At 34.5% G+C, this 17145-nt stretch overlaps 3 protein-coding genes and 2 pseudogenes across 4 annotated transcripts; 1 reads left to right on the forward strand and 4 right to left on the reverse strand.

Moving 5' to 3' along the window:
- Positions 1–661: 661 nt before the first annotated feature.
- LOC146943585 (1,8-cineole synthase) lies at positions 662–3333 on the forward strand. The gene is made up of 2 exons (XM_085741869.1): positions 662–1480; positions 2729–3333. Exons 1-2 carry the CDS (start codon positions 694–696, stop codon positions 3079–3081), a joined length of 1140 nt encoding a protein of 379 aa, XP_085597995.1. The 5' UTR covers positions 662–693; the 3' UTR covers positions 3082–3333.
- A 100-nt stretch (positions 3334–3433) lies between these two features.
- On the reverse strand, positions 3434–5725 carry LOC146943586 (metacaspase-3-like). Its single transcript, XM_085741870.1, has 5 exons — positions 5242–5725; positions 4545–4881; positions 4233–4353; positions 3938–4123; positions 3434–3846 (listed from the first exon to the last, which is right to left on the reverse strand). Exons 1-5 carry the CDS (start codon positions 5642–5644, stop codon positions 3787–3789), a joined length of 1107 nt encoding a protein of 368 aa, XP_085597996.1. The 5' UTR covers positions 5645–5725; the 3' UTR covers positions 3434–3786.
- A 1934-nt stretch (positions 5726–7659) lies between these two features.
- On the reverse strand, positions 7660–9408 carry LOC146943587 (metacaspase-1-like; annotated as a pseudogene). Its single transcript, XR_015025620.1, has 5 exons — positions 8894–9408; positions 8519–8840; positions 8310–8433; positions 8027–8189; positions 7660–7926 (listed from the first exon to the last, which is right to left on the reverse strand). The product of XR_015025620.1 is annotated as a metacaspase-1-like (transcript).
- An 812-nt stretch (positions 9409–10220) lies between these two features.
- LOC146943588 (metacaspase-3-like) lies at positions 10221–13315 on the reverse strand. Its single transcript, XM_085741868.1, has 5 exons — positions 12812–13315; positions 11852–12185; positions 11559–11682; positions 11265–11447; positions 10221–10780 (listed from the first exon to the last, which is right to left on the reverse strand). The coding sequence occupies exons 1-5, from the start codon at positions 13293–13295 to the stop codon at positions 10724–10726; spliced, it is 1182 nt and encodes a 393-aa protein (XP_085597994.1). The 5' UTR covers positions 13296–13315; the 3' UTR covers positions 10221–10723.
- A 1340-nt stretch (positions 13316–14655) lies between these two features.
- LOC146943589 (uncharacterized) lies at positions 14656–16708 on the reverse strand (annotated as a pseudogene).
- Positions 16709–17145: the final 437 nt, after the last annotated feature.

The raw sequence follows: 17145 nt of genomic DNA on the forward strand, positions 1-17145 counted from the left end.
TTGGGTGGTGTCTTGAAGGGGGTTTGAACTTTGAAGATCCTTCTGTTTGGGTTTCCAAACAATGGAGTCTTTTTCTTCATTTTTTTTCTCGAGTTTTTGCAAATAATTGAGATTGCACATTCATATTATTTTGGATTTTTAATTTTCAATCATTGTTCCATTAATTTTCTGGAGGCACTAGGGTTAATTGTTCTCAATTAAAATACAGTGAGCAGCAACACAGTTGCTACAGTGTCGGCAGGAAAAGAGAGAAAGCCAGAGGAAGAGAGAAATGATATGTTTAAGGTGTGGAGGGATTATAATAAGATCTGTGTTCTTCATCATTTTAATAGTTACACATGTCATTTTTGTTATACAAAAAAAAATCAGTCTTTTTTAAGATCTCTACCGTAGGAGACCTATTCAAGTCTCCTGCCGGAAACGGCACCATTATCATGAAACAAATCTCAAAGCTAAAAGAGAATTTGTTTATAAAAAGGTTTTTACCAATCACTCACCAATTAGTTTTTTTGACAGAATCAATTTTTTTTTTTTTTTTGACAAAGACAGAATCAACTCAATGGTTAAACTTTTACGAACCAAGTCTACCTTTGTCGATCCATTTTGCACACATTTAAAATTCCCATTATAAAGCTAGAAAAGGCAAAAAAGACAGAAAAATAGACGACCGCGTACGAAAAGAAAATAACCAAAATGGGGAAGAACGCGAAAAACACGGACGGCGGCGGCGCCATGCCACTACCACTTCCGCCGCTCCTCCGAACCCTAATCTCTTCCCTTTTCACCACCACCGCCGTTGACAAAACCACCACCTTCCTCTCCTTCTCTGTCAACTACAAACTCATCCAAACCCTCCGTTTCATCATCCTCACTTTCTACCTCTTCCTCCTCCGTTTCATTCCTTCTTTTTTCTTCAATGAAAACTACGAACACTCCACCATCAAAACGCAGAATAAGTTCACACACGATACACGAAACGACACTGCCATCGGACGTGCTCTTTCTCAGCTTCTTTCTGCATTAAACGATATTCCAGTTAGTTCAAGAAAATACGAAGCGGTTCGATCGTTAACGGAGAAGATTATCGATGATAATCACCTCGAAGGTGTTCATTCGTTACGTGAAGTTAATTGTGTTGCTTTGTCTTCAGCATTTGGGAGGGCGTTGAGGCAGTTGGAAGTGAAGGTGGCGGAGAGAGATCAAGGAGAGGGTGAAGAAGGTGATGGAGGAGAGTGGTATAGGATGGTGAGGAGGAGGGTGTGGAGGGTGGTGGGGTGGAAGGTGAAGGGAGGTGAGGGTGGTTTAAGTGGTGGTGTTCCGGCGGAGAAATTGGCAGCGGAGTTGGTTTGGATGGTGAAGAAGATGGTGGAGTGTGGTTGTGCTGATGAAGCACTTCGGAGATGGGCGGTGGCGGATAATTTAGGGTTTCTTGCTCTTACTGCTGATCCTCGTTTGCAGGCTTCGCTTGTTAAACTTGCAGGTACCATATATATCCATTCTTCATATTTTCTTATGTTATTATTTCAACTAGATGATTAACAATAATTTTACAATTTTGACCATGGTTTTAACTTTAAACTAATCATATATATTCAGCTAAATTAATCATAATTTTGCATGTAATTACCATCTTTATCAAAATTACTTGGCCGAGAATATAGGTGGTTTGAAAATATTAGCTCGAGAATGTGGACGTAGGTAGGTTGGAAAATTTCTGAGGCAAAGGAGGAAAGATGATAAGGTCGTGAATTGTTCAAACACTTTGTCAAAGCTGTTTGTGGTTGATATCATTCCTTGTAATGCAACAAGACAAAAATATTGTTGTCCAACTTGTAATTCTAGCAAGGGCACGTGTCTTGTTCTTATCATCTTTGAAAAATAAAGTAGCTGCATAAATAAATAATAAAGAAGCTGTTTTGTGAAATTCACTTTGATTTCAAAATTGCATGATAATAATAGTAGCTTTTGACACCAAAGGCAACGATTTGTCTTAAAATTAGCTATGAATTTAAGCCTTTGTACTCATTAGGCATTAGATTAGACTAGTTGTCCCGGGAAATTATATCCAAAGTTATACATACAATAAGAAAGAGTACAATTTAAATTTTATACTTTTTAAATCATTTAAAATGGTTGGCAGAAAGTTTATAGATTACAGCAAAAGATTTTTTAAATAGATATAGTGGCTGTCACAATGTTGAAATTCATTTAAAACATTGTTGTATCATTTTCAGTCACAGCAACATTCTGGCTTTGTCTTGTCTCCAAGTTTATAATGGCCAATAAACTTATTATGGGGCTTGAATCAATTTTCTATTCATCAAATAGAGATTAGTAGATTAGAAACATAAAAGAGATATAAGAGAAAATAAGTATGAGAAAACTAGAGTTGTTTTCCATTAGATTCTTGATCATAAATAACTTCCAAGGATTGTGGTCTCTCTGCACACCTAGAATGAAGAGTTACCTCTCATCCAATTTTTAGTTTATGCTTTGAAATGTATTTCTAGTTAAAGTGGGAGATTAAGATGACTCCAATACTTCATAGTGGTTCAAATTTAGAAGTGTTTAGGAAAATAAACTCAACACACTTCAAATTTCTTAATTTTCAGTAATTATTAATATTACAGCTCAATTGAATGACAATACAGAGTAGTTAAATTTATAGGCTAATCATCCTATGATATCTTTAATGTTCGCTAACAGTTGCTTTGAATTGTCCAAGCAGCATTTCTGTTCAAAGAAGCCAAAGATTTTGGCGCAGACGAAATTGAGGAAAGCAAGATGAAGCAATGCATGCAGGTAAAGTTAAAGATGTTACAGACATGGCTGCCATTGTTGTGCAGGGCCAGTAATGGCATTGATGCCCCGGCATTGAGCATCAATGAGAGGGCTGAGTTGGAGAGGATGTTGGAAAGCATTATAGAGGGGTTGGAACAAGAGAAGCAAGAACAGGTTCTTTCTCTTTGGCTCCACCATTTTACACATTGCTCATCCTCTGACTGGCCAAACCTCCAATCATGTTATGCTCGCTGGTGCTGTAAATCTCGCAAGCAGTTGCTGCTTTCGAGTGAAAATTGATATATTTATACACTTTGCTATTCATGTAGAAGCAATTACAATTATCCAACTTCAGCTCTAGTAGTTGTCAAAAGTTCTAAGTTATATCAACAGGCCACTTAAATATTTCTTGAATGTCAAAGAACTATCATAGGAATAGATAGAAAATATGTAGATACTAATTGTATTATTAAACCGTATACTTATACCATTCATAAATTTGGAAGTGTAGCATATCAAGCCACTATGTTGGTTCTTGCTGTTTAAGTTTAATATGGTTGTTGTGGCCTCCCTATCTATGAGTTTGTTAATTCACAATTCTGGCGTGGTATAGTCAAGCTTGAATCAAATACACTAATAATAATATTATAAATCAACGAAAAAATAGATGATAATGTTATTCATTTTTTGAACACATGACGTAATTCACGAGATATAAGGGAAAAACATTCATAAACTGCAGAGGTGTTTTTAGGATGAAACTGCAGAGCTAGCTCAGTTTTCAACTTTTCATGGAACACTCTTTCAAAGTTACAAATCAATATTTTCCCTCCTTTTTTTGGCACAATGAAGTAGTAGTATTACAGAACTTCCCCAATTATAATGCAAATCTCTCCCATAAACCTTTATTTCCTTTCCCAACATTATATTTTATTTCTACAAACAGGACCAACGTCAACTATTCCTCTTATTCATTTTATTTTTCAACGCAACTTCCAGTTATGTTCACATTGCAATAGGCTTTGAATAAATATCAAATTTCTCAGAACACGACAGTTGTGGCTCCTGCAAACAAAATCCATATTGAATCAGTTTCTTATAGGTTCATATTACAGTAATGATAATATCAATGTTTGTATGAGAACTGAGGTAATACATGAGCATACTGCTGCCGATTGTCCATGACATACTGTTGATTATTCGGGCCATATTCTTCTCTAGCCCCACGAATTGTAGAACGCATGGCATTAAGCAATTGACCATAAGTCAATCTACGTTCAACTTGCATGGCTTGGATGAAACTGTAAGTCAAGGCACCAGCACTTTCCATGCCACTAAAGGCCTAATATAAACCAATCAAAGTCTTGGATCAGAGGAAAATCACATTCTAAATCACATAAATCAGTAGCAGGTGAAAATGATGTGTCAGCATTACTATTACTAGTACTAACCGATGTGTCTGCTGCACTTCCATCATCATCACAAGCTGAAATGCAAACTGCTAGCCCACCTCTTGTGCCTTTGTAAGCAGCTCTGGGGTTTCTATGATCTTCCCATCCATAATAACCTTTTCTGTTTCACTCGAAAGAAAATTATATCTAGGTATTTTGAGCAAACGTTTTCTGTCATATTTTTACTTTTAATTACAAAACTGTTGCCTTGTTTTCAATATATTTTGAACATTTGTACATGAAATACTTTGTAATTAATGACTCATGACAGCATGTATGCATATATAAATACAGTTTTGATTCTAAACTAACCTGTTCACTCTGCACATAAATGGTAAATCAAGAACTGTCCCACTGAAGCATGTATCAATGACAGCATGAAGTTTGGAACCATGAGGTAGAGGCCTAACAATTGTAGCGTTGATTTCATCGTCGAGAATCTTCCCCTCACTCTCATAATCAACAGGGCATATAGCTTCATCATACCCATCAACCTCATCCATGCTATAGTCTACTTCCCTTGATCCATGTCCTGAGAAGTGAAGCACCAATGAGTCACCTGGTTGGCAGCCCTCAACCAACCACCTCATTGCCATTCTCATGTTATATTTTGTCGGGATTCTCATCGGATTTCTCTCCCCTGGTTCATCTGCAGGTTTGTTTTTCAATGTTATTGTGTAGAATTATAGATAGAATAGAATGGAAGGAATGAGATTGAGACCATTTTTTGGCTGTTCATTTTAGACCTTATCTAATAGTCTAGTTAAAGCATAATCACCATCTCATAGAACATTAGCATCTAAATTATGACAAGATTAACTTGCAGGTGTATATGAAATATGAATCGCGTAATCATCATTAGCTATACTAAAATGACAACCAAATCTCCCGGCTCCCAACAGGTGCAGTATGTTGGCAGTCTTATCCCCGCAAGCAAGCCAAAGATTGTATTTCCATCATTAACTATTATCTAATAAAAATAAAAGTTAAACAAGAAATTTGTTAGTACCTGTGAGCATGCGAATGGAATCAGTAGGAAAACCTAACTTTTGAGTGAGAAAGTATTTCATGCTGTGAACATCATTGAGCGAACCTTTAAGGCTGTTAGCATGATTACCATAACTAATACCAAATAAAACAGCCCTCTTGTTACCATATGGAGAAGGAGGTCTCATTGAATATTGTGGGGCCATCTGCGTCTGTGGCCAAGATTGACGTCTCCTATAGGCAGGCGGAGGAGGTGCGTTGTTGTTGTTATTCAGAAAAGGGTAATTGGGTTGTTGGGAGAAACCTTGAGAGTTGCAACCAGAACATATCATGGTTATGGAAGTGGAATAACCATAATCTTCTAGTTCTATTGGCACTAGTATAGCCCTTCCACACTTGCTGCATCTTGCTCTTCTAGTTGCCATCTTTTGGAGTTTTGGAGAAAGTTTTGTTTAGTAAATTATTAGTGAAGAAAAAGAAGTAAATAAACTGAGAAATGTGTTGATGATGAGATTGAGGTAGGTGTCTCCATTAAATCAAGTGTGTTGGAACCTTTTTTGGTTATGATAATATGGACATATAGAATCACATTCTATTTGCCTTTCCTAGTGGACCGGGAATATATCAAAACCTGACCAATTTTTCAAAATATGCTTTCTATCACATATTATTCACTAATTTATTAACCAATTTTTCAAAATACGCTTTCTATCATATTATTCGCTAATTGATTGACCAATTTTTCAAAATATGCGTTCTATCACATATGATTTACTAATTGATTGCTGAGATGAAGATGACAGCATGATGACATGGGAGAATACATTTTATACTATGGATTGGATTAGAGCTCATTAGTAACAATTGTTTGTTTTCTATGATTATGAACTGTTACAGAAAAGAAATAAAGTAGGGAGATTATGAGACTGATATTAATTAAGTTCATATTTGTAGAGCGGTTTTTCTTTGTCGATTATGGATTTTTGTATCTCATTCTGGATCAATCTTAGGCCTGTATTTGGCCAATATCATACACCAATAGGACAGCCCATTATCGGTCTGAATGACCAACCCGACGATGGTTAGGCTGTAAGAGGTCGTTACTGTCACATCGGAGACAAACAAAAATGGTTACTCAGTTATCAGACTCACAATCCTCTACGTAAAGGATGGCTCATCTCTTCTAAGGGTGCCTTTTCATAGTGATAAATTTTCATTCATCTCCTTTACTGACTGACATAAGTATCAAAGTGCTTGTAGGTACACCACCATCACTCTTATGTCTTTGCTGTCATTGTGTAGTGTGAGATCAAAGGCTTCGGCCAAAACCAAAACATGCTACCTGACACCACCTTTATCAGTTGTTGTACCTTCAATTTACAATGGAGTTGCCTCATATTTTTGTTTTTCTCATGTGTTATCCCATTTGATTGAAAATTTTCAGATTTCCTAAATTTTTCCTTTTGACATATTTTGTTTCTGTTGTTACCTCTTAAACATGCTTCGTGTAACAAAATGTCAACAACATTTTGCATGTTCTTTACTGACACTATTTGGATTAGTACTAACAAGTTCGCCACTAAATTTTGAAACAGTGAACATTCATGCATTGTTATATTTAAGATACAAAAGTGTTGGATGTAAATCATTTGTGTTTTTATTTAGGTTCTTCATTTTCATTCTTCTATTAGAAATTAACCAAAAAAGTGGGTCTGTGCTTAAGCTTTAGAATATTTAATCCATGACAAAAAGAACACACATTACCAAATCAACCTAATCGTCAGTTATGGCACGGATAGTGGAAAGAAGAAATAACCAAGTTAGTAAAATGTTGGCAGCAAAATTAGCTAAAATTTAATGGACACGTCGAAGGAATGAGTGTGATCATGAGAGGTATATAACAGAATGTAGTAAGAAAAAAGGGGATATAGAATTATAGTATTGCTCTAAGTTTTTTTATTCTTGGCTGCCCCTCCTTTCTTCTAAATAGTTTTGGATTTGTACTCTGCTTTATCTATCAAGTTCTTTTCATTCTAATTGAAAGATCATTCAATTGTTGCAATAATGCTTGACATGATTATTGTGTGTACTATACTTGTGTGTACTAAATTTTCTGTAACATGATTATTGGATTAGATCTGCTAGTATTGTTTACACTCCAATGCGTGTATTTCTTGGTTTGTTTCGGAGTGACATGGATTCCAATTGCTGGAATGTTGTTCCCTTTGCCATTCTTTTTGCTGATCACACTGAGGCAATATATACATTTTCAACTTCCCCTAGACCACATTCTTTGAGATTACTCTCATCCTCATTGATAATGCTTGACAACAATTTTATAATGCATTCACACTAATTCATTTATGTAGCTTCTCGGAAAAAGATTTCATCTACCTCAGCAAAGAACGAACGAAAATGGAACCAAAATTTAACAATGTAATTTAGATAACTTATTCACCTCCTTAAAATTCATAAATAAACATAAAATTCAGAGAATGGCTTAATTTTCGTCAATGTTTCGGAACATATTGTGCTTGGACAGTACATATGATTCAGTACTTACAAGTACTTCCCTTATTCCCTATTGGACATTAGTCTTTTTTCTATTCCTGCACCCAGTTTCTTTTTCCGTGCCATTATTGATGTGTCAGATTTGAAACAACTTGGTAGAAATATCAAACTTCTCAGTAGAGGATAGTTGTGGCTCCTGCAAAACACATTTAGAATCAACTTTCATGTAAGTTAGTAATCTATAAATAAATAAACAATTAATGAGAGTCTCAGCCTTGTATATAACTGATGTATACATGAGTATGTTGTTTCCAAGTGTTCCGGGCAAAATCTTGGGCCTTTTAGTTCCAACTTTCCTGCTTTAGCCCATTGGATTGTAAAGAGCATGTCATTGAGCAAGCGACCATATGTCAATTTAGGTACATCTTGCATGATTTGGAGGAAACTGTAAGTCAATGCCTAATCAACCAGCAAAAATCTTTTGTTGTAAGTGACAATTATGTATATTGATTCTAACTGATCTATATCAACCATTAGAATGGAAGGAAAAAAAAGTACGCATAATGCATTACTACGAACCGATTTTCTTCCTGCCTTTCCATCACCATCATCGCAGGCGGATATACAAACCGCTAGCCCTCCTCTCGTGCCTTTGTTGCCAGCTTTCCGGTGTCTATGATCTTTCCATCCAAAAGAACCAATCCTGAATGAACCCAACATAGGCTAATGAATAAGGACATCTTTATATCAAATACAATGATTCATATCTAACTAACTAACTTACTAACCGGTTCATCTTGCATACAAATGGTAAGTCAAGAATTGTCCCGCTAAAGGATGCATCAACAAGGGCATGTAGTTTGGCACCATGAGGTAGAGGCCTAACAATTGTAGCATTGATTTCATCATCGAGTATCATCCCCTCGTGCTCATAATCGACAGGGCATATTGCTTCATCATACCCATCAACCTCATCCACGTTACGGTCTTTAACCCTTGATGCATGACCACAGAAGTAAAACACCAATGAATCCCCAGGTTTGCAGCCCTCAACCAACCACCTCATGGCCATCCGCATGTTACTTTTTGATGGAATTGTGTTTTCCTCCTCTGAACACTAGTACTAGTAGTAATATCATAAATAATAGTTGAACAGAAATTACCTGTGAGCATACAAATGGAATTGCTAGGAAATCCCAACTTGTCAATCAAAAAGTGTTTCATGCACCGAGCATTATTCACAGAACCTTTAAGCTTCTTCGGTGTTGCCGTGTTAGCATAACTGATTCCAAATAACACAGCTCTCTTGTTACCAAATGCAGAAGGAGGCCGCAATGGAGGATAATAGGAATGGACAGGTATTTCGTACGTAGTAGGAGGATATTGCATGCTGTAATTGTGGTTGTAGATGCTAATGAAAACTGATCCATTCCCATTTCCTGAAAGGTTACTAGGTAGGTTGTTTATCAATGTTTTGTCCTTGTGTTCGCCATCATCAACAGCCTTTAGGCCAGGATTAGCAGATGTAATAGACTGCAATTTCACACTAACAAGATCTTGTGTTTTGTTAGTGTACTTAGCAATAGGATTATCCTGGTTGTGTTGACAACTGCTATTCGACCTGGTGTTTTTCATGCCAATTTTTAGGCACCTGAAACTTGCCTGCTATAGTGAATGTGAAACTGTGCTGAATCAAAACTGTGCTTAAATCACATTTGTTTGGCAGACTGAAAACAATGAGCTAGGGAAGGAGAATCTTTCTATTGCATCTAAGATAAGATTTAGATATTTCTTTTAATTATGATCACTTACCATCAAGAACCAGATGCTACAACCTGTTTTTGATTCTCTCTTGCGTTATAGAGAAGGAATAACATGTTTTATTTTAAGAAGAAGACTATATTCTCTGTATGCAACGTTTGCGTTATAGATAAGGAAGAACATGTTTCAAAGTCTATATTCTTTGTATGCAACTTGAAATTGAATGTCATGGAAATTTTGATTTGATTCTTTGTTAATTAAGTTTATGGTAGGATATGAGAATGAGAGGAATCTGGTCTGAAAAATGTTCTGTTGTGTTGATGTGCTTGCAGTGACAGTATTCATTTCTTATTTTTCTACCTTCCAAGACCTTTATCGCTGATTTGATTGAATTAGGTTCTATTTTAGTCTCTCATGCTCACGTATTCATTTGCTGATATTCTTTGATTCTTTGAATTGCAGTTGGAACATACGTATATAACATGACTTATGGAAGAATGGTTGGATTGGTTTCAATTAGGATTAAAAATGGTTTTTTCAACTTGGATATTCCCAAATAACTTTAGAAACTGCTTTTTGAATCGAAGCATGGTTGCCAAAAACCACCCTAAATAAAATTACAATGTTCAAGTAATGCAGTCATATATTCATCTATATAGCTTTTCTGCAAAAGTGCATATAACATTTGATCTATCTTAGCAAAGAACAAACAAGAATAAAACACAAATCTCAACAATGTGAATGAGATATCTATATATATATAAACCAGGGGTACAAGCATCTATATGAGGATTTTATTGTCCAAAATGACTTAATCTGCATAAATGCTTAGGATCGGCTAGTGTTTAGGCAGCACAAATGAGACAATACAATACAATTACAATATAGTAAGGATCTTAGAACAGAACCAACTTTGAATATATATCAAACTTCATGTAAGGTATGGCATATATATATATATATATATATATATATATATATATATATATATATATATATATATATATATATATAAACAGTGTGTGTGTGTGTGTGTTAATAAAATTATATTTATAAGAACTTCGTATAACTGATGTAATATATAGGCTGATGGTGCTTCGAAGTGTCCCTAGAAAGCTTTTGGCTTTTCATTTCAAACTTTCCTGCTTTAGCTCGACGGGTTGCAGAGTAAATTGCATTGAGCAAGTCGCCATATCTCAATTTAGGCCTTTGTTTTGTTCTGATGTGCACGCTCAAAACGATATTCTCGCATTAACGTCAAATTCTGCCGATGATGATAAAAGAGGATTCTGCAATGCAATGTTCCAATTAATATTTATGTGTTTAGTTTTGAATGAGTTGGATATACAATACTGATATTTATCAGTCAAAAAAAAAAAGGAGTATCGATGTTTCTTCAAACAGCCAACATATGTAGCTCCTTTCCTATGTCATAGATGAAACATATTTGGGCATAAAATACAAATGATAAAATCTCTTTGCTATAGATATCAAAATAAAAATAAAAATTAGATACAATATAAAACAAGTTATCAGGATTGTTAATACTACTCTGCCTCTACTCCTGTGTGCAGAAAACATCCACATGTTAAATGCTTTTCTGTTTTCACATTGCTATATCTTATGAAAGTGTAAAGTCTAGTTATGCTTGCACAATAGGACTTTTGAAGATCATATTAGATGTTTTAAACTTTCTCTAAAATCTTTGAAATTATTAGGTAAGGGGAAAATGCATCCATTTACAGTGTTATGTGTGAAAGGATAGCTACTTACCTGCTCAATTCTACGGTGAAAAATACGTTTCAAGATCCCATTGAAGTGTTTGCTTCGGTGAACCATTCCAATTTCCTCTTGCAATTTTTCTAGCAAACCGGCATATGTAATTCCAGAATGTTCTCGGATTATTTTGGTTAAAAGATAGGTCATAACACCGTTCATCTCTTTTCCTCCAAAAGCCTGCACAGGTTGGTCGCAATTTACAACTCAAAAAATGAAGGAAGTGAACAAGTATGTCCATTGCATTGCATTGCAAGAACAGATTAAAATTATATCTAAAATTATTCTTACTGCAGTATCGGCAGCCATCTGACAATCTTCACAAGCACTGAAGCAAATGGCCAATCCACCATTTGTACATTTAGTGCCAGGGTCTATGTTAGGGGGATTGTTATTCATCCAATTCCAATTGCCACTGCAAGCAAATATGCATACAGGTGATGAATTAGTTAACTGACTTTCAAAGTCATCTGATTTCTATTCAACAGTATAGATAGACTGAGTGCAAATTACGAGAAATTTGGATCGATGAACTAGAAGCAGAAAATCAAATAGAAGAAAATAAAGCATTTATATGTACTTACTTGTGTTTTTTATAAGCATACATGAGATCAAGAGTTGTTCCACTATGACAAGCATCAATAATAGCATGAAGTTTGACACCTTTGTTGAGTGGTCGAACAATGGTAGAATTGATTTCGTCGTCAGTGATCATTCCTTCTCTAATGAAATCAACAGGGCAAATAGTTTCATCAAACCCGTCAATTTCATCAACTTTGTCCAGTGCTGGTTGTTGCGTACCATGTCCGGAGAAGTAGAACACTAATGAGTCTCCTGACTTGCAGTCCTTCACCAGCCACTTTAAGGATTCCATTATATTCCTCTTAGTTGGTAGGAAATTTAGATCCTTCTGTTCTTCTGCAATTTACAAGTTTCACAATAATATCAATCTCTTATCTTTAATCATTACCAAAAAATTTGGTTGGCTATTAATTGGTTAGCTTATATAAAGGCTTGATGTAATTATTTTCAGATACATTTTCTCATCTGTATCATTTTACCATAATCAATAATATCAATCTCTTATCTTTAATCATTACCAAAAAATTTGGTTGGCTATTAATTGGTTAGCTTATATAAAGGCTTGATGTAATTATTTTCAGATACATTTTCTCATCTGTATCATTTTACCATAATCAATAGCATGTTACTATTTCATATTAAAAAAATTACCATGTTTCTACTTGATGCCATGTTTACTAGCATCTGTCTCTAGAACTTTCTATGTATCTCTATCACACATGAAAAATTGAAGATATGATGGAATACAACTCAATACACAGAATTGACAACTTAATATCCATCTTCTATGCATATTCTAGTCATATGGATCATGACATCGTAGTTCAAAGCAGGTTTAAATATTTTTCATTTGCTATTCATTGATTAAAACAAACTGAAAGCATGAAATATATAAATAAACACTGAACGAATACATACATAAAACTAGTATTGTATCAAAAAAAAATTTCTATAGCAGATACCTGTGAGGATGCATATGGATTCTATTGGGAATGCAAAATTATTAACCAGTAGTTTTTTCATGTTATCAACATCATTAACGGTTCCCTTGAGCATGTACCGTCTTCTGCTGTAAGTAACTCCACATAGAACCGCACGCTTGTTACCGATTCTTGCTGTAGACAACAACGACGAGGAATGGCCTGATGCATTTGTGCTAGCATTCCGTAGTTGATCTTGGTTGAACAATTTGGCTCCTAAACTATTTTCTCTTGATGGTGTAAAACCTGAAATTGATTTACGAGCAGCTTCACATTCATAGCATCGGTTAGTAGTTGTTTTTGAAGGCACTAAAAGCTCTCGTCTGCAATCACTGCAAGCAAGTTTTTTTCCACCAGTATGCTTAGAAGTTGAACTAAGTAACTTATGATAATTTAAGCAAGTACCAGTAGTGTTATACCTGGTAGCACTGTTTTTGTTTCTTTTGGCTTTTAATTTATCACTCATTATTTGATCAGGCCAAGTATATATGCAGCTAACAAGAAGAATGTATAAATAGAGAAGTTTTCAACTCAAATGTGAAAACAAACATATTATTTTTGGATTGACAACTTTCACTTTTGATAATGCATTTCCCTTCCAGAAAATTGTGAACCGTTACATAAACAATGTGACATATTTTTTGTATTAATAAAAAGATGTGAAATGTGGAATCCAATCCCTCAACTGGAGGATGCATATTGGTTACCTTTTTTTGTTGTTAAACACTAAGACAGTTCTGGTGCTGGGCTGGAAAATCGAAAGCAGAATTCATGTAAGAAGGGATGTATTATAATTAAATATAAGAAAACGAGTTATTGGTTGGGGCATCTCATTTGTGTTGAAGATATATGCTTTTATCCATTATTCTTGCATTAAATCATCAAGAACCAGATGCTCTCTACTTTAGTTTTTTTCCCTTCCTAAAGAGTCTAGATATATAGGTAGGACTCGATAAGAATTGGTTCGGCTCGAAACTTCAATTTGTATTTGATACGAACATTTTTTTAGCTCGAGTTAGATTAAACTCGTTATAGCTCTAATCACATAATTTTAAAATCAATTTTTTTTATAGATCTTTTGATCTTCAAATTTTTTTAAAAGGCAAATATGATGGGTGTTTTGTCTTTCACAATTGGGTAATTATAAATAAGGGTGACTTTGTACCAAAAGAAAAAAAAATAAGGGTGTGTATAAAAGTACTCTCTCTCTTCACTTTTTTGTAGGTACATTTAAGAATATATTAAAATAAGGGAAATGAGTTTGGTAATATAGAGTTAATAAGCTTCTTCAAAAAAAAAAAAAATATAGAGTTAATAAGGGAAATGAGTTTAATTGAAAGAACTCTATGACAGTTACAATACTTTTCTAAAAAAAACTATGACAATACTTACATGATAATATTGGTTCTCTTACGAATAAACATGATAGTAAATGACAAAAACATACAATGATTCAAGGAGAAATTAATTGAGATCACACTGCGATAAATCAATTTGTGACAAGTAAGAAAATAAGCTAACTCAAACAATCAATAATCAACTTGTTGTGATTTGATTTTTGTAGTCCACATTTAACATAACCTCCGGTGATGCCGACTGAACTAAGGATGCCCTCCCTTGCATCCACATTTAACATAACTCAAATGTGCCACATCGATACAAATGAAAGAAACGTAGAGATATATAAATAGAATTGTGGGCAATAAATGTTAGGTGATGTTAACGAGTTGTTAAATACTAATTTAACGGCTGGGATACGTCTTTTAATGACGACGCAAGCTTATAATAATGGAATGTTTGAAAAACAAAGCATAATACTAGTAATACTAGTATTTGGAATAAAATATGAATGTGATTACAACCCAACCACAATAGGTACTGTTGTTTAAGTAATCCAAAGTTTCTTGCACTAATATTGGGTCACACTTCAATTGAATGGGTAGTTTTTCTTCTCTTTCTAATTTTTCCTTCTGCATCTAATTTTTCCTTCTGCATATGTGGAGATGGATATCTATTGGAACCTTTGGCTTTCATTGTCTCTATCATGCACAACTGTAATGAGAGAAATATGAAATTGGACTTCACCACACAATAGTTTTCAAACGACTTCACAACTGCATTGACAAGTTCATCAATAGTTTTAGGTGCTTCCTTGTAATGCAAAGATTGTATAGCACTAAAAAATCCGAGGTCCAAGACATTAAAATCCGGGGAATTAGGAGGCTGACACATTAAACGGATGTCAAATCCATCTTGTGTGGCTGCCTGAACAAACTCAGGATCATCAGGATTAATATGAGTTCTTGCATTATCTTGTTGAATGAATATCGTTGACCCCAATTCGTCTCTTGGCCACACTTCCTTTGAAGCTGGAAGCACTTTCTCAATAAAAAATGACCTTATGAGGTCTCTATTTATCGAAGTTATTGCTTTTGTCTCCATTGTTCCTGCCACTCTGTTAACACTTGTCCTTTTAGCCGGTTCTTGAGTAACAAATGGGAAAATTCCAATTTTCCCTGAAAAGGTTACATTTTTTTCCGAGTCAAATCTTGGTCGAGCTACAACAGTTAAAAACATAACTTTCGGAATAAAATTTTTGCTTTTACAACTACGATGTGGTTTATCCTCGTCTGGCAGCAAATAGTATCTCTCAGATTTCTTCGTCATGTAGAACCATTTTTCGTCAACGTGAATAATATTGTACATACTTTTAAACATTGGATCATGTGGTATACCTTCAAGCATCGACAAACAAAACTCCAACCGCAATCTTTTACCTTCCTCTGTCAGTTGTGGCTTTATGGCACTCGAATGAAGCTGTATTGCACCTGATAGTATAAGCCTATATACTGCACTTGTATTTGTATTCATGGCAACAGCTAAAGTTCGAACAGTTGTTCTTTTACTCAGAGGGATTTCACGGAGTTGACTCACATCAATTTCAACTCTCTTGCGACCACTATTTTTTGTCTTCTTATGAGACACATCATGTGTCTCACTTTCATTTGCTCTTTTCCAAATACGGTGGACAGTTTTCCTACAAACTGAAAATGATGAAGCTACTAATTCTTTCACCCCTCGAGGTAATTTTCCATCAACACTTTTTTGTAGTAGTAGCTGATAAATGGAAATGCGCTCTTCATTACTCAACATTTTAACCTTTCTTTTCATTTGGAGTTGTTCCTCATCATTGTTTTGGGGCTGCATCTCTTGAATATTTTCGTGACTTTCATTCTGAACTTCATGGACTTCTTCTAAATCAACTTCAAAATTTACATGAGTTACATATAATAATCATGATAAAGGTAAATACCCATAACATAAAAAATCTCTCCAAAATAAATATAACATAAAATCTATGATATCTATGAATACTATACTAATACTGTAGTATCATCATATAAACCGGAGCACTAGAGTACAATTATATTTAGGCTAATTCTATATACATGGAGTACTATTACTATATATGTAGAGTATCTCAAAGCATCACAAAGGCTTTTTATATTCATATAATATGGAGTATTAGAGTACAATTATATGTAGGCTAATTCTAATTTGTTTATAATGCCATGTTACTAACTTTCATCGTTCAATAATCACCATGCAGGTAGCCCAAAAAGAAACTGTACTAACTTACAGAAAACGACATCACTGTGGATTATGGGATATGTACCAGTTACGTATACTAACAAAAAAGAATTTAAGAAAATGAGAGTACATACCAGCTATGTCAGTGTTGCTTTCTTCTCCTGTAGCAAAGTTTTCTTCCTCACCATTTAAATCATGTAGTTCTTGATTTAAATCAAACAGTGGCTCTTCATTTAAATCAAACAATGGTTCTTCATTTAAATCAAATGGAAAAGCATTGAGATCCATAGCAAAATTTTGTTCTTCATTAATAATATAAATTTGATAAATGAGTATCTAACTCTTATATATAGTGAAATTATAAGTGTTTTTGAAAAAATGGTGGGAAAAACAAATTTTAATTTAACTTTGGTGGTAAACATTTTAAGATTAGAGTATTAATAATTGGAGGGAAGTTTTCCAATTGAGTTTAAAATAAATTTGATAACCGAAGAAGCATGATAAGAGAAGTTGTGAAAAATTTGTATTGGCATGCTATTTTCAATACATAACTGCAGCAAAAACAATGTGATTTACTAGATCAACCGTATGTATTGGTATTGCAAGAATGTGTTGGTATTGAAGGATGATTGACTTTAATTAATTTTGGTATTGGTATTGGAAGTAATTATGAGATGGAGTAAATAAATGTAAAATGGAGGAAATCAAAGACAAGGGTATATTAG

This window comes from Medicago sativa, chromosome 2 (assembly GCF_051527215.1).
Source record: "Medicago sativa cultivar Bolivia chromosome 2, Bolivia_mono, whole genome shotgun sequence".
In the NCBI taxonomy this organism is placed as follows: Eukaryota; Viridiplantae; Streptophyta; class Magnoliopsida; order Fabales; family Fabaceae; genus Medicago; species Medicago sativa.